Source organism: Melanotaenia boesemani, chromosome 2 (genome assembly GCF_017639745.1).
Source record: "Melanotaenia boesemani isolate fMelBoe1 chromosome 2, fMelBoe1.pri, whole genome shotgun sequence".
NCBI lineage: Eukaryota > Metazoa > Chordata > Actinopteri > Atheriniformes > Melanotaeniidae > Melanotaenia > Melanotaenia boesemani.
The window spans coordinates 36,863,261-36,886,143 of NC_055683.1; the positions used below are offsets into that span (position 1 = coordinate 36,863,261).

The 22,883-nt window shown below is 38.2% G+C and overlaps 2 protein-coding genes across 6 annotated transcripts; both read left to right on the forward strand.

Moving 5' to 3' along the window:
* On the forward strand, positions 1 to 7,159 carry LOC121647693 (mpv17-like protein). Of its 2 annotated transcripts, XM_041997347.1 has the most exons (5): positions 1 to 446; positions 922 to 992; positions 2,101 to 2,130; positions 3,283 to 3,500; positions 4,177 to 7,159. In XM_041997347.1, exons 1-4 carry the CDS (start codon positions 140 to 142, stop codon positions 3,496 to 3,498), a joined length of 624 nt encoding a protein of 207 aa, XP_041853281.1. In that variant the 5' UTR covers positions 1 to 139; the 3' UTR covers positions 3,499 to 3,500; positions 4,177 to 7,159. The 2 variants fall into 2 exon arrangements, with proteins under 2 accessions (XP_041853281.1, XP_041853288.1); XM_041997354.1 differs by having other exon boundaries at positions 3,283 to 7,159.
* Positions 7,160 to 9,734: 2,575 nt separating this feature from the next.
* On the forward strand, positions 9,735 to 22,883 carry LOC121634062 (nuclear distribution protein nudE homolog 1-like). Of its 4 annotated transcripts, none has more exons than XM_041976500.1 (9): positions 9,735 to 9,804; positions 12,172 to 12,292; positions 12,943 to 13,096; positions 15,774 to 15,922; positions 17,517 to 17,653; positions 19,443 to 19,682; positions 21,058 to 21,143; positions 21,637 to 21,773; positions 21,858 to 22,883. In XM_041976500.1, exons 2-9 carry the CDS (start codon positions 12,207 to 12,209, stop codon positions 21,904 to 21,906), a joined length of 1,038 nt encoding a protein of 345 aa, XP_041832434.1. In that variant the 5' UTR covers positions 9,735 to 9,804; positions 12,172 to 12,206; the 3' UTR covers positions 21,907 to 22,883. The 4 variants fall into 4 exon arrangements, with proteins under 4 accessions (XP_041832434.1, XP_041832415.1, XP_041832406.1 ...); XM_041976481.1 differs by lacking the exon at positions 9,735 to 9,804 and adding an exon at positions 11,396 to 11,493; XM_041976472.1 differs by lacking the exon at positions 9,735 to 9,804 and adding an exon at positions 11,423 to 11,602.

The window sequence follows — 22,883 nt, forward strand, 5'->3', positions numbered from 1 at the left end:
GTCCTGTCAACCAGCCGGGTGACACCAAGGCCATGCCAGATGAACTTTGCCGCTATGCTTGCGTCTTGTTTGCTGAATTGAAGCCATATAGGACAAACCATCTCGTAACCATCACTTTTCTCTACATTGGTGCCAAAAAATGAGGAGAGCTGTGCTTAAAGAAGCCGCCAAGCGGTTCCCTTGGTTGGCCAATGTCACTCTGTACGGCTGCTTATTTGCCGGCGGTGACTTTGTCCACCAGCTCATCGCTCAGAAAGAACGCATGGACTGGAAACACACTCGCAATGTTGCCATTGTGGCAATCAGTTTTCATGGAAACTTTAATTACTTTTGGTTACGCGCCCTGGAGAGACGTTTCCCTGGGAAGTCCGCCGGGATGGTTTTCCGCAAACTGCTCCTGGACCAAAGCTTCGCGTCTCCGTTGGCCACCAGTGTCTTCTATACAGGTAAGACTGTATTATCTGAGAATATCCATTTAATTTAAAGTAAAGACACTGAGTTCTTATTTATTAACATTTGCAAACACGCTTAGATGTAGTGTACTTTTGTACAAGGACCAACCATTCATCCAGCAGGTGATCATGATACCTAATACCTATGAGTTTAAAAGTCATGGGATGGAGCTTAGACCTATTCTGTCTTTTTCTCTTTTTAAACTGGCAGAAACTTCAAGTCGGAGACTTAAGTAATTGTTTTGTCATATAACTATACATTAAACTCACCAGAGGAGAGACAAAGAAAGAAACTCTATTCATGAAGTGGTGTGTAACGGGGGCTAAAATTAACAAGACCTTGAAGTGGACAATCCTGTCAAGCTTGTCTCAGTCAAACGTCACGTAAACCAAGGTGATGAGTCATTTTGACCTTGTGCGTAATGGCGCACAGAAGGTCATTTCCTTCAACTCTCTCTCTGTCCTGCAGGGGTGAGCTTCTTGGAGGGGAAGGAGGACATATTTGAAGACTGGAGGGAGAAGTTCTTTAACACCTGGAGGGTAAGGCTTCAACGTCCAGTGAGGGAGAGTCACCTTCCCTTCCGGTAGCTGCCGCTGCCAGCTCTCAGCCAGATTAACCTAGATTGTGCTGTGTGCCGCTTTTGCGCATTGGGCCGCGCACGGGTACACGCGGGTAATTGAGTCGTGACTGCAGCCAGAGGATAAAAATGTCAATGAGTTCCAGGTCGTGTAGGCGGTGAAATCCTAATGTGCCTGGTCGTTAATGAATCCAACATTACTAGTTATACGCTGCTCATTAATTATTAATTTGCATTTATATATTTAAATCTTTTAGAATATTTTAAAATATTTAATATATTAAATATTGGTAAGCTGGACATTTCTGTTTTCATGAATATGTTCTCTGTTGAGTTTATCACCAACTAGCTACTAAACGAGGACTGAATCACAAATAATCAGAATTTTATCACATTAAAAGTGATTTGCACAACGCTAAACACTTTAAGGTGTAAATGTAGGACTTTTAATGGATTAATTTGTCGTTGTATTGAATCTCTGTACTTTTCCATCAAGACCCCTCTCCCTTTATTTTGTCTAAATGTTAAATGTCCCAGAAAGTTCAATCAAGGAACACAAGTTACTCAAAAAGTTGTGTATGGTACCTGGAGAAGTGGATTTCTTATCAATTTCTGACCAAAACATGTGTTATTAGCTGTATTTAAGAGAACTGTGGCATGTTTGGTTCACATATGAAAAGACCTAATATGACAAGTAATTTCCTAGAAATGTGGGCAGACCTGAGCTTGAATTTGAAGAGGGCATGTTCAAGGTTGACCAAAAAATGCTGATACACTGCACTACACCATCAATCATCCTAAGAGTATCAGCAAATCCAAAACTCACTAAACCCAGCTTTGGTGCCAGGTTGTTAAAAGCAAATTAGATGAAAACATGAAATTTATGAAATGTTGTATATGATGTTGCCCCTTTTCTTTAAAGTTAAACTAAACTTATTGTTGTAGTACACCTAACACTTTAAATACATTTAAATAATTGTCTTTTTTTATTTCATTTGAGGGAAATACATCTGCATATTTTGATATTTGTTTTCTGTTTTTAAAAACGCTTGTCTTGTTTTTATTTCCAGACTGGACTGATGTACTGGCCATTCATGCAGGTAAATATTATTTTCTGCTATTATTTTTTCATATGTAGTATGAGAAACTGTCTGTTACAGTCTGCCAAAACAAAGCTCATTGAAAGGTTTCCATGAAATCACTTGCAGAGTACTACATGCTTCTGCAAATGTCCAGTTTCCAGACAAAAAAGAAAAATACATATTCAATTGTAAAAGTAGATATAATAAAATAATTTAAAATAAAATAGAATATTTAGCTACCATTCAACATCAGCTGTACTACCACCTGAAATACATGCACTGTAAACACAAAGTTACACCTGAGTGTGCAGGATGAGTCAAACCTTTTTACATCTTTCTTCCAGAAAACTTTCAAAATTAAGATGCAGTTCTAAATGTCTAAAAAAGTACTCTTTATTTCACATTTTTGTAGCAGAAGCTGGTGCACAAAGCAAAACCACTGAAACATCTAAATGTCATGGAAACTCTAACTTTGAAAAAGTAAAAACCTATAAACACTTTGCTTTTTCTGTATTAACTCCCATTGCATTTACTGTGGAATGACACTAGCTCAGTGGTAGTTTGGTCAGATAAAAGAAATAACTATAAGCAATCCAGAATTGTAATTAAATTTTTTAAATCACGGCATTGTCATTGATATCAGATATATTCATTAAAAAAAAAAAAAGCACTTCATGTGGTTCATGTTAAAGGACATTTACTGTCAGGTTGACTCCAGGTTGTACTTTAATAGGGCATTTGCCAAATACATATATAAATTATTTAATTGGTCTTATTATGTACTATTTTAGTTGTTCTTATGTCATGTTTATACATGTGTGATGTTTTTATCCATTTTATGTTTTTACCTGTTTTATATGTTTCATGGTTTCATATCATTTTTAGTATTTTAGTTATTTGCAGCTGTGGTTGTTTTAAAGTGCTTTCTAAATAAAGTTGATACTATACAAATAAAGCTGAACTGAATTGAATTAAATAAAGTTGTTATGGTATAGTACATATTATGACATGAGAAAAAAAAAGAAAACAAGGAGCTAAACTAAGAAAAGATTGACTTCTGTCATGGCCGTGTTCATAAATGCACCTTTGAGCTCTAGATGCTAAAGCCTGCACAGGGTCACATAATGATCCATGAAAAATTCAGTCTGCTTCTTCGCTTCCTCTCTGCAGTTTCTTAACTTCGTCCTGATGCCGTTGCACATGCGAACAGCCTTCATGGGCTGCTGCGCCTTCCTCTGGGCCACCTTCCTGTGCTTCTCACGGCAAAGCGGCGACGGAACCGCCACCGTGGCTCTGGCGTTTGTTATGGACCCCCGTAAAACTCTGGAGGAGATGCGTGAGGCCCGGCTGGCCCGAAAGAGGCAAAAGATTCAGAGGGAGAACTAAAGGCAGGCAAAAGAAAGCAACTTTTGTCATTTAGGCCTTTTGAGATTTGGTATTAGGAAACAAAAACAGACATTTTACTTTTGCTAAACCAGCATTCACAAACTGAAGACTGGACAAGGAGTTTTTATCTGTCACATGCGCACACAGCTGTTTGATGTAAATTTCAAAGGCTGAGACCACAATGAAAATGTGAAATGTGAAAAATGTGGGTGTTTAATCAGCAGGGAGACTGACAATTTTTTTACATGAAAGTCTTTGAAGCTGTTATAAACTGTTGGAGTACCCATTTATGTGCTGACACAACCACAGCAGACGTGGTTTCAAATACACTTGATGACAGGCAGCTAAAAAGACCAAAGAAATTAGCAAATAAGTAAATGTTATGACAAACCAGTGTGTTTTAGGAAAACAGTAAGAAAGTCACAAAGAAAATACAGTCTTCACTAAGCCCTCATCAGTGCAGCAGATAAAATATCTACATCTGAGCAAGCAGCTGGAAGAAAAGTTCAACATCTGTTTTGTAAAATTGATATTTTGGCCTGAAAACAAAGCTGCTACACATCATCCGTTACCAGTGAGTGACTATTAAGAGATTATTGACTTTTCAAAGCTTGACATGTTGTTTACAGCTGCAGTGAAACACAGATGATGTTGACTTCAAACTCTCAAACTTTTCAGCTACAATTGATGGTGGTTCAGCTGTGATGGAGGCCTGTGGCTGGTTGGAGGCATTGGTTGGTTTAATCTGAGTCCAGGGTGCTCCTGGGACCAGAATTAAGGTCTGGATATGTCTGCTTTACACCGGTTGTGCCTTTTCTTGGTGACAAGTCCGCCCCCACCAACATGTCTGTGAGTTTGCAGTGTTTGGCTGACTGGTGATGGTCCTTTGCAGTAATCAATATAAAATATTATTTTCTTTCTCTCTCTCGCTCTCTCTCTCTCTCTCTGAATGTGTGTGTGTAGTTTTAAATAAAGTTCACATTGGCAGATCAGGCTGATATTTTACAGTCAGCATCCAAAATGAATTATAAATGTGGTCTGCATATGTATCAGGTATCCCCATATAGGAAGTTTAAAAACATCCCTGATGGTGGTGCTAAAAGAAGCAGAAACTCAAGCAGGGTCATGGTGGTCAACATCGGATTTTCAATCATCTTCAAAACACTTTGTCACAGAAGAAAGTGTCTGAGGATGCAGCCTGCTATGATGATGCTTGATGAAGGAAGATCACTAAAATGTTTTAAAATGTACTCAGTTAATGATTTACAGTAATTTACCTTTAACCCTGAAGAGATCCTGGGAACATTTTGTACCATTTTTATTTCCATGCCATTCTGGCTCTGTTGTTTAAAAATAGCTGAAATTTCCCATAGCATGTTCATTTTTAGATGATCTTATAATTTTAATGTCAGTTCTTTGAATTAACCTAAACTGCCCAAGACACACAGAAACTAACATATTCAATCCTAAGTACAAAAAATATGCAATTGAAAACCATTATAAATGCAATTTTTGATGCCATATTTATCTTAATATAAACACATGCATTTGTTTATGTTAAGATTTAATTTTGGACAACTACCCTTCTTTTTTTATTTTTATCCTTTACATCAGATTATGCCACATTTTTCATATTTCAAAGCATGCATAGCATTTTATAGGATTTTTCCAAAAAAACAAAAGAATTTTGTGAACAAACTGGCCTTTAAAGCACTAAAAACTACAAATAATGATAATGATTTGATATGTGTATTTCATGCTGAAGTTGTTTTAAAAGACTGACTAATTTAAACTGCAAAATATAATATATATAATATTTTTTTGCAAAGCTGGCTTTTTTTTGTTCTTAGGATTAAATGTGTGAATCTCTTTAAAAAAAAAACACTGACACTATCAAAAATAACTGCTTGAAAATCAATATTAATACCAACTTTTTATATTTTATGGTAACTATTTTAGTTTTTTCATAATGAAAAACTGGTGTATTGTAAACAAACTGGCCTTTAAAGGATTACAAACTACAAATTATAAGTTTTACTTTGTTTGCATATTTCAAAATGAAGTTGTCTTAAAACACTGACTTATTGAAAGTGAAACAACATATTAATGTACAATATTTTTACACCCATTTTTGATAGGGTGACATTTTTTAAAATTAGGATAAAATGTGTACATTTATTTAAGGATCTCTTAAGAGTTAAATGAAGAGTGAAACTTTTCACTGTTAATGCACTTCACACAAAAAACAGCCAGCAGAGAAAAGACTAGAAGCAGGGGCATTATTAGCTCCCGAAAAGCCCAAATCACCCACCTGTAAACACAAATATACCGTTTTTAATTGTATATGTGTAGGTTGAAAAACAGTGATACAATAACTGAGCTTCAGCTGGGGGACTGAGGAGGTTTTACTCCCTGCTTCTGGTCTAGAATAGAATAGAATGCCTTTTATTGTCATTATACACATGTACAACGAGATTAAGCCATCCCCAGTGTCAGTGCAGAGAGAGCAGTATAGAAATAAATAATAAATAAAAGATCTAAGGTATAAAATATTTACAGAAATAAAACAGATGTGCACACTCTAGTTATTTGCAGATATAAGTATGATGTCTATGTCTAATCTGCCTTCTAACTGTGGTTATACATCAGTGAACTACCTCTGTCTAACTTGCAAAAATCCCATAAGAAAAACTCATTTTCTGTATTGCAGATAGAGTACTCAGCTCTCCCATTCACAGAAAGTCGTGTTTTGTCATTACAGTATCAGTGTACCTACTTGTGTTGTATCTCCTAGAAATGTGAAGCTGCAGTATCTTCACCCTGTTCTCTTACTTGAACCATCTGATTGGTTGCCATCAGCCCAGATACCTTATTGTGTTATGCATTACTCACCTCAGCCGGACTCACTCTTGTGGAGATTTAGCACATCTTATTGATGAAAGAGAGCTTTGCTGAAAACCTATGGCCGTGTTGTACATACAGTAATACTGGATTTCATTTGAACTAAGCCATTTTGAAGATAAATGTTACCTGAAAACATCTTAGAAATCCTGTTTATGTGCACAAAAAAATTCAATAAATGTTAACATTTTTCAAAATGATGTATGAAAGTATATTATAATGTTATAACTGCTTTACAACAAATGGTGAAAAACCTCTGCTGTGGCTCAGAGTCTTTGATGTTATAAGAAATATTTTTGTGATGTGAACACCTTGTGAAAAAGGGGCCAGATGGTAAACCTGAAATGAATAAACTGGTCTCCTCTTCTGTTAAGTGAATTGGATTATGTCATGACCACAACTAGAATGAGATTTGATGGGGAAATTGTGTCTGAGTTAAGCCATTAACAATGAGATTTTAAGACCGTTGAGGTGTTGAATCTCCTCTAGCAGATTAAGTTGGCATCATGTAACTAAGGAGCATTCACTGCCATGTTGTCTCAATGTGACGATACATCAGCACAGTGAGATTCTGTTCACTTTATAAGCTTCACCTGTTCAACTGATTAACACAAATATCTAATCAGCCAATCACATGGCAGCAACTCAGGGCATGTAGTCATGTAGACATGGTGAAGACAATTTGAAGTTCAAACTTAGCATCAAAATGAAGAAGAAAGGAGATTTAAGTGACTCTGAATGTGGCATGGTTGTTGGTCTGAGTATTTACTGGGATTTTCACACACAACCATCTCTAGGGTTTACTGAGAATGGTCTGAAGAAGAGAAAATATCCAGTGAGCAGCAGCTGTCTGGACCAGAATGTCTTGTTGATGTCAGAGGTCAGAGGAGAATGGGCAGACTGGCTGGTGATGATAGAAAGGAAACAGGAAGTCAGATCAGCACTGGTTCCAACCAAGATATGCAGAATATCATCTCTGAACACACAACACGTCCAGCCTTGAAGCAGATGGGCTACAGCAGCAGAAGACCACACCGGGTTCCTCCTGTCAGCTAAGAACAAGAAACTGAGGCTACAATTCACACACACTCACCAACACTGGACAATAGAAGATGGAGAAACGTTGTTGGTCTGATGAGTCTCCATTTCAGCTCCACATTCAGATGCTAGGCTCTGAATTTGGTGGAAACATCATGAAAACATGGATCCATCCTGCCTTGGATCAACACTTCAGGCTGCTGGTGGTGTAATGGTGTGGGGGATATTTTCTTGGCCCACTTTGGGTCCCTTAGTACCAGTGTGACCTGGCTTAACCACCACAGCCTACCTGAGTACTTTTGCTGACCATGTCCATCCTTTTATGACCACAGTGGAGCATCTTCTGATGCTACTTCCAGCAGGATAATGCACCATGTCACAAAGCTCAGATCATCTCCAACTGCTTTCTAGAACATGACGATGAGTTCACTGGACTCCATTGGCCTCCACAGTCACCAGATCTCAAAGCAATAGAGCAGCTTTGGGATGTGGTGGAATGAGAGATTCTCATCATGGATGCAGCCGACAAACCTACAGCAACTGTGTGATGGGTTAGTTAGTTACTAGGGTTTTTGATATCTGGATGAGTTTAAATTTTGACCCACTGAAGGCGTATAATGAAATGTTAATGCCAACCATTTGTCACTATACTAAAGGTTTTACCAGCTGGAATCCATGACTGTCTGGAATAAGCTATATAATTTTTGGTGTCAATCCCTTTCTTGTTTTTAACTGCTCAGTGCTGTACTAGCCAAACTAAAGCCATTGTAGTGACTGTTGAAGCACCACTTTGGCTCAGACTAAAATAACTCACCTTTGCCCATGTTCCTACAGTCTATCAATTCCATAAATTCTGTTTTGTAATCAGATATTGGTTCATTGTTGTGCTTCTAACGTGCCTTGGACCGCACTCAGTTAGAGCTACCAAAGCCAGGAGTCTTTAATTAGGATCAGTCATTGTTACTTGCACAGTTACCATGGTTACAGTCTTTTCTGCTGCTGGGATGGGCTTTGGAAGCAGAACTGAAGCACAGCAGAGAGGTAGGGACTGGAAAATTGTAAATGTTTAAGTTTTCAAGTTTGATTTGAATGTATGCTACAGCCAGATTACAATGCCAAACGATGGCCACAAAAACAGTCGTTAGATGTATTTAATACAAAATTTCACAATACATCGCTTTAAATAACGTTCCATTTAGGTATCATATCTGTGTAAAACACTGTGCTGTGTAAACATTTGTGGTTGGAGCCTAATTCTTTGTGTGCATTAACATACTATCCAATAAAGTGTATTCTGATTTTCATGTACCATGTTTTTATGGTCTGCATGATTGCATTGTGTTGTTTAATTTTTAAGAGGGTACACATCAGCCTAAGGGGAAGGTGACGTAGGTCAGGGATCAGCAGGTCTGCTGTCCTGGAGGCTTAAATGTTTTCTACTTCAACACACCTGATTCAGGTTAATGGCTCTTTAACAGGCTGGTGCAGAACTGGACAAAAAGCTCCTAGAGATCCATTTGAATTAAATCAGGTGTGCTGGAGCAGGGAAATATCTAAAACCTCCAGGACAGAGGACCTTGAGGACCAGATTCACTTATCTTGGGTGTGTGGTAAATGACTTGTCAATATTCAGACACTAAAGCATAAATTTAGCCTATGAAAAAGTTTTTCTTAAGGTAACTAAGTTCTTTCCAAATCATGGCTGTTTTAAAGCACATTATTTCATAAGTAAAGGAAACACATCTGGCTACTGATTTTCAGACTTATATGAAAAAAGGACTCACCGACCCTGTCTGGCAGGATAGCTAAATCTGCAAACTCCATTTGTTTTTTTTTGTTTTTTTTGTTTGTTTGTTTGTTTGTTTGTTTTTTTGATCTGGAAAGAGGCTGTGGTAGAAAATGTCAACTGTAGTATAACTTACAGGTCAGTCAATTTTCTATCCCAGATAGTAGGGGGAGCTACAGCAACCCGACCTTAAAATCTAATATGGCCACTTTGTGCTTGTACATAGGGAAATCTGCAGTAATATATTAGTTAATAACATACTTATTCATGTTTATTGTTCATTTATTTTTTGTCTGATAAGTTATACACAAAGTGCTGTCCAACCTGTGTCTGTAAACATACTGCTGTGATATGGCATGTCTTGCAAACAGAAGCTAACCTGGTCAGTGATCTCCTCTTTTTTGGCTTGCTAACTGATCGTCTGCACATCAGTGCCAGGCATTTCTGTTTGATTTGATCATAACATGGGATTTATACTCCTGAGTGGTAAACATGGACAGAATCTGGCTAACTGATTATCCCTGCTTTATGCTAAGCTAGGCTAACCACTCACTAACACCAGCTCTGTACCCTACACAAAAGTATGTACAACTTTTTTAAAAAGATATATTTTCACTAAGCATTTTTCAAAAACCAAAGAAAAATCCCGTTAACCAAATTCCCCCCAACATTAGTGAAATTCACAGACTCTTGTCTTAAATCTGCTGTCTGTGCAGATGTAACAAGACTTACTGAAAACATGTAGCCCAGATATGAAGCAAGGACAGAGTGGATTGGAGTCTGCATGTGCAGTGATGGTACATGTGGATTAACTGGGATCAGTTAGGCCAGTTTAATCCCTCTAAAAAGGACACAGAGCTGACACAGTTTCACCTCTGACCCCACCATCCGGAAGTTAAAGGGTCCAATCATAGTTTGGGATGTTGTCAGGTGGCTTTTAACACACCGTCCTTCTCTAACAGTCAGAAACATAACTGCACACATCATGTTAGAGAGTAGAAGAAGATCAGGAGGAGGGGTCTGAGCAAACTCGACTGTATTTGAGTCTGATAACAGATAGTAAGGATAATGATGTTGTTCATTTTCTGTTAACATATAGTGCTAGAAAGTGACTTGGTTGATTTAATTGCAGCCTGAAAATTTGATTTCACACCCTTGTAGGACATGATAAACAATGCACTTAATATTGTGCATGATTGGCAACTCCATTATTCCAATAATGTGCAAGTATCTCATGCTAATACAGTCCCGTGATGCTGACTTTTGAACTTTATATTTGTAAAAAAAACTAGATGATCAACCTCTTCTTCAACCCATCAGTGTGTTCCAAACCAATTGTTGGGATTAGGCTGCCAATAGGACAGTTTCCACATCACCTCAGTGCATCTGTAAGAAGAAGGCAGCAGTGTTTCTTGATTTGTTTATTTGTTTTTATTTCCATAACGCTGTTTTATTTTCATGTTTAAATTCACTAATGAACTGACTTTTAAAAAAAGTGTTATCTATTGAAGTGTTATCCAATGTTATATACTCTATATGCAAAACATCAGTGGTTCAATATGCCCTATATGTCTCTTGGCATTGTCCCTGATAAATAAACTAAAAAATATATAAAATTTATATTTTGTTTTGTTTTGCTTTACATTAACAAAATTACTGTCCAGTAGATATTCTTACATAGACAAAGTGGCAGTGGTGAAGAAGCATGTTATTGATAATTAACCTGGTTGTTATATTTTGTATATGTTCGTATAATCAAAACTTATCAGTTTAAATATTTGATATGTTTATCTTTGTATTATTTCAAATTAAACACTACTGGAATAGCATCCAATTTTCCTATTACTTCCATTTTAAATAGTTGAAATTTCTTTGGATAGGTTTATGTTCTCTTTGAATATACCAACCTACTGACAATTAAAAGTCACAGTATTGCACACGTAGTGAATTTCTACTGTTTTAACCCAACTATGAAAGTGTTGTTTCCCACAGTACGGGAAGGCAGCACCACCCTGCGGTAATCCATCAAAACGTCTGGACTGTGCGGATTAATGCAGAAACCCCTCGACCACTGATATCAAAACTTTGATTGGACAACGATTTTAGCTCGCCTACTTTTTTTGATTGACAGATTATTATCCAATAGTGAGAGGCTAAGAGGACGTCGTCTAACTTGTGATTGGTGGATTGGATTGGACAATATGAATGGCAACATGTATTGTTCGACGTCTCCCCAAAGCGGCGAGTAACTTTGTGGTTTCTAACTCAAGGCAAGTCTTCTAATAGTTATATTTGATCGGTCTGAACTTAAACTTAACCGACAAACTCACAATTTATCAGCAACAGCGCGTGAAGAAGATTCAGGAAAAGGCAGATTTGGTAACTAGAAAGAAGTCAACCGTTGAGTTTAATTTGTGGCAGTGAAATGTTTATCTCAGCTGGGATTTAAATGGTTAACGCTAGACTCCGTTAGCCGAGCTAGCTAGAGTTAACTTTGTTGTAATAGTCTAATTTACTTTTTCTGTCTTTTTATAAGTTTCGTTGTTGATATTTACTTTTTGTAATGTTTATAAAAGCAGGTGTTACGATAAACAAGAGACTGTGTGACTTTCCGTTATCTTTTAGTCCTTTGTAGGTTCCGTTTTTTTCTTTGGGCTTGAGCTTGCTTTGACCAGAGACTCAAATTTCTATGTGAACTCCTTTATTACATTATTTACTTTTACCACACCTTTTGGATTTAACTAAAATTCAAGTTTAATATTTAAAACATGTATTTCTGTAATTTTAGACTCATTCATGTATATATTTTTAGCTAAACAAGCTCTACCGAGAGGAACAAAATCTGGAAGATCACATTTTACAATCACAAATATTTATCTGATATTAATAATATAATAATGTTATATAATATAATATTATATATTAATAATGATTTTTCTGTAAACTAGCAAATCGTTGGTGTGAAACCGGGTCTGGGCTGGAGATGGGGGATCAGGAGCCACCACAGTTTGGGTCTCTGGAGGAAGAGCTGGAGTACTGGAAGGATGAGGCTGCCAGGCACCAACAGATGTGGGTCCCTCATTATCTTGTTTTAACATACCTGAAATGTTTGTACTGCTTTTTTCATTTTCATTGTTCCCATCCTACTCACTTTAATCAGCTTTGTTGTTGACCTGTAACAAAACAATAGTAACTTCACACCCTCCATGATTACATTACTTGAAACTGTTTAAAAATCTTGTGCCACTAAAAAAATAAGTCCTATGCAATAGAAATATATAATCTGCCAATCCTTAATCTTGGGGCAGGGGTGGATACAGCTCTTCTGCAAAACTCCAAACCTTTTGGCGATTTCTGTTATGTTTATACTTTTCTGTTTAACCCATGACATCCAAGTGTTGTGGTGATTGCATGGGAAACCATTCCGGTCATGTTGCTTGTACAAACAGATCTGTTGAGCAGTCCGTCATTCCTTTGTGTTTTCCTCCCATGCAGCCAGACTTGCTTGTAATCTTTTAAAGTGGTTTTGAGCTATAGTATTCCAGGATTTTCTGAATACTTGGAGACTAGCTGCTTGATATACTATATTTAAAATGCTACACCTCAGGATTTTTCTACTGTGCTGTGTAACCCTACAAAATCCTTCAGAATATGTCAAATTGATTATTAGAATGATTTAAACATGTACGTTGTATTCCAACATTTTCTTGTGTGTTTAGTGCTGAGGAAGCTCAAGAAGAGCTGCAGGAGTTCCAGCAGATGAGTCGGGACTATGAGGTTGAGCTGGAGACGGAGCTGAAACAGTGTGAGGCACGAAATCGTGAGCTGCTTGCTGCCAATAACCGTCTTCGTATGGAGCTGGAAAACTACAAGGTAGAGAGAAAATGATCTCTTCGTGGACGATCCACATATCATCTCTCCAAGCTAGCATGAAAGACAAAAAACATGACAATTTACCTGACTGATCAAACTTCGTTTAAGAGGGAGAAATTTGAAAATATACACAGTTGGATGTAGTGAGTCAGTGGCTGAACAAACCTGCATCTGTAGTAAAACTGCATCATCATGATTTTACCACCTACATTTAAGCATTAAACTGGTGTATCAAGGATGTTCAAGGCTACAAAGTTGTTTTAATATGCATATAACCAACTGACCCACTGAGTAAATTTGACTTAAGTGGGAATTTCCATATTTGTTGGCTGATAAGTTGAGTTTTGTGGCTCTAGTTTGCCTGAAGTGCATGGGTTTTTATGGCGCTCTTATCTAAACATGCACAGCCACTTGCACAGAGGATTGATTCAGGCCAGAAAAAGGCAGCTGATGACTCCTGCTCTCACTGTGTGTCTGGAGGAGATGGCAGTGCTTCACATAAGACCCATTTCAGTCACAGTTGTCCTCATTCTTATTTTAAACTAGTTTTTCCTCCAGGTTCGGAGCATAGCAGGGATGCACTATCATTCTGAAAAATAGCTGCTGACAGTATATTTAAAAACACTCACAAAGGGTAATAAAGTGTGAAAAGAATCGGTTGCCTTGTTTGTACTTGGTGCAGTGCTTCTAGTGCCAGGCTGTACAGGCTGGGACTGAGATCATCATGTCATATGTGCAGGATGCACAAGGTCCACATTTTGTAACCTACATGTTATGCATTTTTAATAAATTTTCAAGAGAAAATGGATCATACTGCAGAAAAATTTGGTATAGTTTCTCCTTTTTAAGTATAAACAAACTTTAATGATTAATACAAAGAAACTCTTTGTATTAATCTTTGTAATTAAGAAGTTTTAATAATATTTACTCCCATTTATTAGGCATCATAAGTACACCACAGAAACAAGTAGCTAACAGAGGTGCACAGACAAAAATCTACCTATACAAACCTATACGGTTTGATGGTAAAGAAAGCAGCAGCAGTAAAATAAAACAAGCCCCTAATGCGATAAATCCTTTCACAATAATAAGCAAAACCTACAGCATCAACCAGTATAATACTGCAAATAATACATTTAATTTTTATTATGTTAAGTCTAAAGTACAGAGAATTTTGTTCCAAAAGTTAATGATACTCAAAGTCTGAGGGACTTTTTTAACGATCAAAAAAGTCCCTTCAGATCACGGTTTTCTGTATTTCTGCTGAGGTCTGAAGTTCTGCACAGACCAGCCAATTTAAAGCCTGTTTTGTGCTATGAGGCTTGTGTGACGTAAATGCCATCGTCCTCACCAATGTGTGAGAATCCACCAAATCCCTCTGCAGCTGGCAACATGTAACTCAAATATTTATCATGTTAACTAAACGCACCATCAGTATATGCTAATGGATCAGTCACTGTTGAGTAAAAATACAACTTTTTAAAAACAAAACCTAGTCTGAATGATACAAGTACTTACTTCCAGCCTTATGTGGTAACATAACCAGGGTTTACAGAGACGGTTGTGTGTGAAAATCCCAGTAAATACTCAGACCAACAAACATGTCACATTCAAAGCCACTTAAATCCTCTTTCTTCCTCATTCTGATGCTCAGTTTGAACTTCATCAAGCCATCTTCACCATTCTTACATGACTAAATGCACCGAGTTGCTGCCATGTGATTGGCTGGTTAGATATTTGTTTAACAAGCAGCTAAACAGGTGCTCCTAATAAAGGTACTAATGTGTGTATTTCATTTCACAGCTGTGGGAAGGACCCTTTTAAAATGTAGAAACCTTATGGTTCAGTCCTGTAGTAAAAACATCAGTCTTGCTCTAAATTCTGCATTTTATAATAATTATAATTACAGTTTGTGTTAAGCTTTGAAGAGTTGATTTAATTTTTATGGTCCATTTAGAGCTTATAGTTTGAGTTTTTAATGAATTACATTATTTTAAACAGATTTGACACAAAGGAGCCCTTTTATTAAACTAAATTTAAATAAATAAGGCCTAACAAAATGTTTGTTTCATAATTCTTGAGGGATACTTGAGCTAAAGAATCAATTTTTAATTTTCAGTCTTGAACCAGTTTACTACACAAGAATGTCTAGTAACCTTGACACTTTTTTTATTAAATCTGCTATTTAGTTTTTGGATGTGCTTGGAAGAAAACTTTTCATGCCTGAGGTTGAAATTCAGAGTCAGAAAATGAGGCCAGAAGTTGCGATGTTATCAGAGCAGTGAATGGGTTTTTATCTGGCAGGAATGTCTGTGAGGCATGAAGAAACTTAATAGTTAAACATGCTGTGGCTTGACTCAGTGCAGTGGTAGACTGGTTTTTCTTTTCTTTACCAATTACCTCTTTTGATGTTTAATTTTTTTCTTTTTGTTGGCGCACCACAGGATATTGATTCTGAAAAGATGTTTTTAACATCATCAGCTGACTTTTCTATTATTTTTTTATTGCTTTGACTATGATTTGTTACAGGAAATTTTCAGCTGTTCAGGATCTATGCTTTGAGCTTTTCTTCCTTGGATAATGTGGAGTATTAATATTAGTTTTTTCCAGCCTCAATATTCTGTCTTTGCTTTGTTCACATCGTCAGTTTTTCCTGATTTCTTCTGCTTTCTGCTAGGACAAGTACGAGACACAGCACTCTGAGGCCTGCCGGCAAATCTCCAGCTTAGAGGGAGACCTGGCTGAAACCACAGCCATCAGAGACCAGCTTCACAAGTACATCAGGGAGCTGGAGCAGGCCAACGATGACCTGGAGAGGGCCAAGAGGTCAGAAGGCACACATGCATATAAATGTTTGAAATGGCTTTTAACTCATCAGAGAATCTGGGATGTGAAAAAAGATTTAAATAAAATTTAAATCAATCAATATAGTCACTCTTAAAGTAGAACTATGTAACTTTCTGACCTTAAAAAAAATATGTTTCTGACTGATTTTGATGGCACACTGACATTCATTATGTACATTCCCGGAGCCGTCGTTGCCCTACAGTGTTCTGAGGCTGAGAAACTACACTTAACAACTTTTGCTTCCGGTATGCTACGTCACAGAGCCCGGCCATTCTGCGGAGAAAACTCATTTCGGCCCCTTGTACTCGCGATCTTGTTGCTTCGGTCCACAAAGCGCATGTAGATTGGTTGGGCAAACTCCCATGTCCCCTCCAAGACCCTGAAGAGGGTGTAGAGCTGGTCCACTGTTCAACGACGGGGATGAAAACCACACTGCTCCTCCTCAATCCGAGGTTCGACTATCCGACATACCCTCCTATCCAGCACCCCTGAATAGACCTTACCGGGGAGGCTGAGGAGTGTGATCCCCCTGTATTTGGAGCACACCCTCCGTTCCCCCTTTTTGAAGAGAGGGACCATCACCCCAGTCTGCCAGTCCAGGGGAACTGTCCCCGATGTCCACGCGATGCTGCAGAGGCGTGTCAGCCAAGACAGCCCTACAGCATCCAGAGCCTTAAGGAACTCTGGGCAGACCTCATCCACCCCTGGGGCCCTGCCACCGGGGGGTGGAGCTTTTTAACCACCTCAGCGACCTCAGCCCCAGAGATAGGAGAGCCAGCACCAGCTACCCCAGACTCTGCTTCCTCATCAGAAGACGTGTTGGTGGGATTGAGAAGGTCTTCGAAGTATTCCTTCCACCGCCTCACAACGTTCCAAGTTGAAGTCAGCAGCCCCCCATCCCCACTGTACACAGTGTTGATGGAGCACTGCTTTCCCGTCCTGAGCCGCCGGATGGTGGACCAAAATCTCCTCAAGGCCGTCCGGAAGTCTTTCTCCATGGTCTCTCCAAACTCCTCCCATGCCAGGGTTTTGCCCTAGGGACCGCCGAAGCTGCGCTCTGCTTAGCCTGCTGAGCTCTCTTCACCCGAGTGTCCAAGACAAGTATATATATATATATATATATATATATATATATATATATATATATATATATATATAATAGGCATGCACATATATACATATTTCCAACTATTGCTGAGATACCCTAGATATTTTAGACTCTAATGTTCACAAAACAAGACCAAAGGTGTATTTTAGTGCAAACAAAGGTGATTGATGGTATCTGTGTGCGTGCAGTCATTGTTGGCATGGTGTTATACAAAAAAAAAAACAATCACATTTTTCCTCTGTTTTATTGCAACTAACTCAGGCATTATAACAGATGCAACGTTTTTGATCGTGGGAATATATTCTCTAAAATCCTTAGATGTCCTGAGATACCAAGCACATGAATACCAACATTATTATTGAGGGGCAGTTTCATTTACTTTGGGTGTATCTTTTTAGATGCTTTTTCTTATAATATGACCAGGGCTTAAGAGGTAAAGTAATGACATCTCCTGGTGTCTTTCAGAGCAACCATCATGTCGCTGGAGGACTTTGAGCAGAGAATGAACCAGGTCATAGAGAGGAACGCTTTCCTTGAAAGCGAGCTGGATGAAAAGGAGAATCTCTTGGAGTCCGTTCAGAGGCTGAAGGACGAAGCCAGAGGTAAAACTCAGCATGACCTTTTCCAAAACTGCTCCATCAAAGAAGGCTGAAAACTCACCCTGTGATACTTTTGTTCAACAAGTTGAAAAATATAATGAACTTATTATTTCAAGAGTGAGCTAGAAGTTGTTTGTACAGATTAAAATGAACCAGTTCCCACTCTCTTAGTCGAAAAAATGAGTTGCGAGCTATTCTTCTTTCTGGCATGTCTCTCTGCCTCTTCTAACTAAACTAAGCAGTTTATTGATCACGAATAAATTCAAAAGCCAAGAAAAACCAGTGTTTGAATGTAATGTAGCAGAACAAGTTACAGCAGATCAGTTACCTGATATCATTCAGATCCATCAACTTTGCAGGTGTTACCATGCGGTCTTACCTGGTGGTATTGCTCCATCTTCTGCGTTAAGCGACGGATAGCTAAGCTCCTTAAAAACATCTTAGTTTGATTTTTATATTGTATTTGTGTGCTAACACTGTGAATTCTTTTCAAAAGTGCTATAACGTTATCATTGTTGCTGTTATTGTTAGCTGACAAGACCAGTGTCAGTTATAGGAGTGAGGAGGAAGTGATTGATGAGGAGGGTCAGGAAAAGGAGATGTAAAAGGATCAGCAGAAGGAGGAGGTGGAGAACAGAGGAGCAGGAACCACAAAAAAAAAAAAAAAAAAAGTGCCAGGTACAGGTGGGGTGTGCAGGGCTGTGTTGATAATAAGCTGCATAGAATTAAATTAAGATGTCATATGTTGTTGTTCCAACTCCATTCAGAAACAGTCAGCCAGTCCACTCCTGCAGTTCTGTCAGTGGGTTTCTCAATTAGATATCTGTTTTCTTTCCAGAGTTAATGAGTTATTGCTCATCTTTGTTATTGATGATGTTCTGTTCATGCAGATAAAGCAGTACAGGAAGCCCAGGTAAAGGCAAGGTCTAGCACAGGAGAAACTGAGCCAGGGATACAGCCATATGAAGATGAGGGTTTTCGTTTTTATGCATGTCCAGCCTCTAAATGTTTTTTTTTTCTTACCACCTCTACAACCCCCCACACAAGGGATGGTATCTATCAAACTAAAGATGGTTTTGGGAGAAAATGGCTTACCTGCTCTGAGAACTCATTGTACTGCCGAGTTTGTGCACAGACCAGTGTACTGCTCAAACACTTCACTGGACTCAGTAGAGTCAGTAGAAATTGAACTCTGTTGTAAATATTTGCTTTGGTATTGGTAAGCTGCTTTTTTTAAACTCATGTTTAGATGTTGTATGTTATGTTTTATACTACCAATCAGATTATCAAGAGGAGCCTCATACCCATAAAGCTCCCCTTGGCTTCCTCCCACCGTCCAAAGACATGCATGTTAGGTTAATTGGTCACACTAAATTCTCCCTAAGAAAGAGAGAGAGAGTGTGTGTGTGTGTGTGTGTGTGTGTGTGTGTGTGTGTGTGTGTGTGTGTGTGTGTGTGTGTGTTTGTTTGTTTGTTTGGAGAAACTGACAGGTTCCTGATTTGAAGATATTTAATTGACGACTATACTTATTCCATTCATTTCAGTTTCTAATCTGGTTGTAAATATGTACATATGTGTAAAGTTGTGAGCTGCTGGACAATCTGAGCACAGCTGGAATCTGTTCCTATTCATAAAGCTCCTGAAGGATTCATGGATTTTTACAGCTTTTAAAATAAATGGAAAATGATTTAATAAAGAAAACAGAAGCTCAGTTTAATCTCCTGTCTTCATGCTTCATGACTTATTACTTTGCATCTTCTTTTATGTCTTTATTTTTCTGTGTGTGACACAGACCTGAGGCAAGAGCTTGCTGTGCAGCAGAAACAGCAGGTACAAGACAGGAAGCCTTCCCTTAGCAGTGCAGCCAAAGAGCCTTCATCATCATCCTCCTCGGCTGCGTTGCCCACACCGCCTCTCACCCCTCCAGACAAAAGAACAGAGGACAAGACCACATCTTCATCTCCTGCCACACCGTCAAGACCTCCAGCCTCATCAGAGGTCTTCACCACCCCATCTCCCTCCGTCAGCAGAGGTCAGTTGATCTTTGTCCCTACACCACCAAAATGCCTTGAAACCTTTCATTAATGATTACTCAGTGAAATCTCTGAAATATTAACTTTGCGTTGTGGTTAAACTCATTGGAAAGATATATATGAATTTATTTTAGTGCTTTGTGAGAGAAAGATTGCAGACGGAGCTAAAAAGTTTCATTGTTTTGTAATAAAAATTAAAATATGACACTTTATTTGCAAATATCAGGTTTTAATTAAAATAATTAAACTTAAATTTTGATTAAATTAATTATAATCCTCTTACTATTTTTTTGTTTGTTTATAATTTGCTGTTAAATGAAATGTGAAAGTGTGGGTGAATCATTCTGCATTAATAGTTTTGCATCCGGTGAAATTCATTATAATAGAACTGATTTTGATTTGTGGGCGGAGCCTGTTCAGGCCAGTGGATCTGACCAGTCAGAGCAGGTAGGGCTTATCGGTGGGAGGTCGCCTCTACAGCAGTTTTTTTTTTAACTGGATATTCTGAAAATGCAGAAACAAAAAACAAAAAGAACTTTAATGGCTGGTGTGTTTTTTCTTAGTTAGCTTCTAGATGAGCCATCTCAGAAATGTCAGTCAGTGTTGAACTTGGAAATAAATTATACTCTTGAGAGTGGAGTTGGGTTTCTGATTTAAAAACATGGATGAAAGCACACTTTTTTAAGAATTTGTACACATTGAAGGTGTCATAGTTTATTAAAAATGAATGGAAAAGTAGTTAAACTTAATTTACTCTTATTTATTATTTAAAATTGCTTATGGTCAAGGCAGTATTGCTGACTTGTATTCTTTTATATATATTTTATTTGTTTTTAATATTTAATGCCCTGTTTTTATGTTTTTTATGTTTTTATGGATTTTATTGTAAAGCACTTTATTGTATCTGTGAAAAATGCTATAGAATTCAATCTTATTTAATTTATTTAAGAATACATTTAATTTTATAGAATTTTAATGAAAATTAAGTACAGAAAACTCTGTAAGATGCATTGCTGTGTTGGAATCATATTTGAACCCAACCCATGTGATACAGATAGACTATGAAACCTTTCACAAAACCTTAATGTCGGCTCGTTTAAGGTTTTCAGTCTTTTGTGTGAAAATCAGCCACCATCTCTGGATAAAACCATCAAGACAACAATTTTTTATTATTTCTAGAAGATATTTACCATATGGTTATGTTAATGTATTTATTTAGGTACTTGTGTAAAGTTTGGACGTACGGGTAGAGGGATGCAGGCGTGATTAGTTACTGAAAGTAAAGAAGAAGTTGGGTCTTCTTCTAGGAAAACTGCTGTTGTACGGTTTGTAGTTATTTTGAGCTGCATATCGTCATTGTTTTGTTTCTTTCAGGTGAAAGCCTTTCAGCGACTCCTCTCACCACGTCGGCGAGGATCTCTGCTTTAAACATCGTGGGAGAGCTGCTGAGGAAAGTCGGGGTAAGAACTGAGCACTTTTAGATCATTTTTTGTGAACTGATGGTTTGTCATCATGTGATGCTTCAGGGGGCTTCTGGTCGTACTCACTCCTGTTTGTTGAACTGCAAACAGAATACTTCTCTAGTGCTTGAGTGTTTTTATTTATACCTCAGACTTTGTGATATCTTTGTGTGTGATACCTTTTGAGTTTTCTTGAGCATTATGTGACTCCATAAATGTCATATCTTGATATAAATGCTGTTTATCTGGAACGTTGATGTGGTCCATATGGTCAGTTCTGTGGTTTGCAGTCAAATCAGGCTCAGCTGTGTTGTGTTTAGTTTTTTGCATTGTCTTTCTAACACAAAGATAAACACACGGTACTGAAAGCGTACCCATGCAGCTGCCTTTTGCCGAGAAATAAAAACTGTATTTGCTGCAACTCTTCACAGCAGGGTAATATGTGGTGTGTGAATGTGATATATTGTCGGGGTCTGTGTATAACTCTCTGCAGAGCCTGGAGTCCAAGCTAGCGTCCTGTCGGGAGTATGTCCACGAGCAGACGGTTGGTCGCCGAGGTGGACAGGGGGCGGCCCCGGGCCAGAACAGCTCCTCAGAGAACCATCCTTCGAATGGTCTCTGCAACAAGGGGTGAGGGGCTCAGTGCAGCTTTCATGTTCAGATGGTGTTAAAGATTTTTCACCCTAATGGCAAATGTTCCTGTGTGTTTTACAGTCTGGTCAAGAGGTTAGACTTTGGTGCAGGATCCAAGCTGCTGTTGTGAAACTAAAACTATCCCGAACCCTCTTCTGAGCTGCTCAGCCCTTCCTCTCCGTCCAGCCTGGATGTCTCAAATGTAACGGTACCATGTGCCACACCTCATACAGGTATCCCTGCCTCTTCAGGACACAGGACACGACGGACACACTAATATGAAGCTGCAGAGATGAAATGTATGGGTGCGTTGCCATGGATACTTGGGATGTTTAAGTTTTTGTTTATTAACTGGACTTCTTTTCAGCACTTGCACTTGGCTTTAATGAACTTACTGGACTCAGGCTGCATCAACACCTCCTCTCCTGATTGCATGTTAGCACTTTTTGTCTCTGTCCTTCAAACGGTGTGTTCATACCAAACGCAAAGCAAGTCTATGAAAACAGATGCAGGGAGCTAACGCTAAAATGAATCTCATCCTGATGAATGTTTTTAGAAAGCTCGAGCACCAGAATGCAGGTTGTGTTTTGCAAAGTCTGATCATTTTTAAGTCTAGATTTTATACACATTTATTTTACTTTTAGCCACGTTAACTTCCTCGGATGATGGATCACAGAACTGATCCAGCTGAATGCAGGTTGTGTTTTGCTATAAACAAACACACTTGAATGAGTCAAACTTATGATCTGCCAGCTGCAACAGACCAAAAATTCCACTTTCTGGGATGATTTGGGTCTGGAATGCTGAGTGGATGCAGTTCCACATTGTTCTTCAGATTCCCATTTGACCCGACACATGACTAAGTGTAAATTGGGTCAGTGTGTCTGGGAGAAACTTAAAGAAAGATTTGTTTTGATGTTGGAATTAGCTGTAGGATACATGAAATTATGTCTTGTATTTAGGCTACTTAAACTGAGGATGTCCTAAAAGCAACATTTAAGGACTTTATATGAGTGAAAGTCAGTGCCCTAAAAAGAAAAGTTTAAAATGACACAAATGCTTTCTCTGAACACCCTTTGCTCCCAGGCACACTGGAACAAATTTCAT

Bases quoted from the DNA above. Each gene is read 5' to 3' on its own strand.
- LOC121647693 (XM_041997354.1), top strand. From the start codon at position 140: ATGAGGAGAGCTGTGCTTAAAGAAGCCGCCAAGCGGTTCCCTTGGTTG. The intron at 447-921 runs GTAAGACTGTAT...TCTGTCCTGCAG, and splicing joins CACCAGTGTCTTCTATACAG to GGGTGAGCTTCTTGGAGGGG. The intron at 2,131-3,282 runs GTAAATATTATT...TCCTCTCTGCAG, and splicing joins TGTACTGGCCATTCATGCAG to TTTCTTAACTTCGTCCTGAT.
- LOC121634062 (XM_041976500.1), top strand. From the start codon at position 12,207: ATGGGGGATCAGGAGCCACCACAGTTTGGGTCTCTGGAGGAAGAGCTG. The intron at 15,923-17,516 runs GTCAGAAGGCAC...GGTGTCTTTCAG, and splicing joins GACCTGGAGAGGGCCAAGAG to AGCAACCATCATGTCGCTGG. The intron at 17,654-19,442 runs GTAAAACTCAGC...TGTGTGACACAG, and splicing joins GCTGAAGGACGAAGCCAGAG to ACCTGAGGCAAGAGCTTGCT.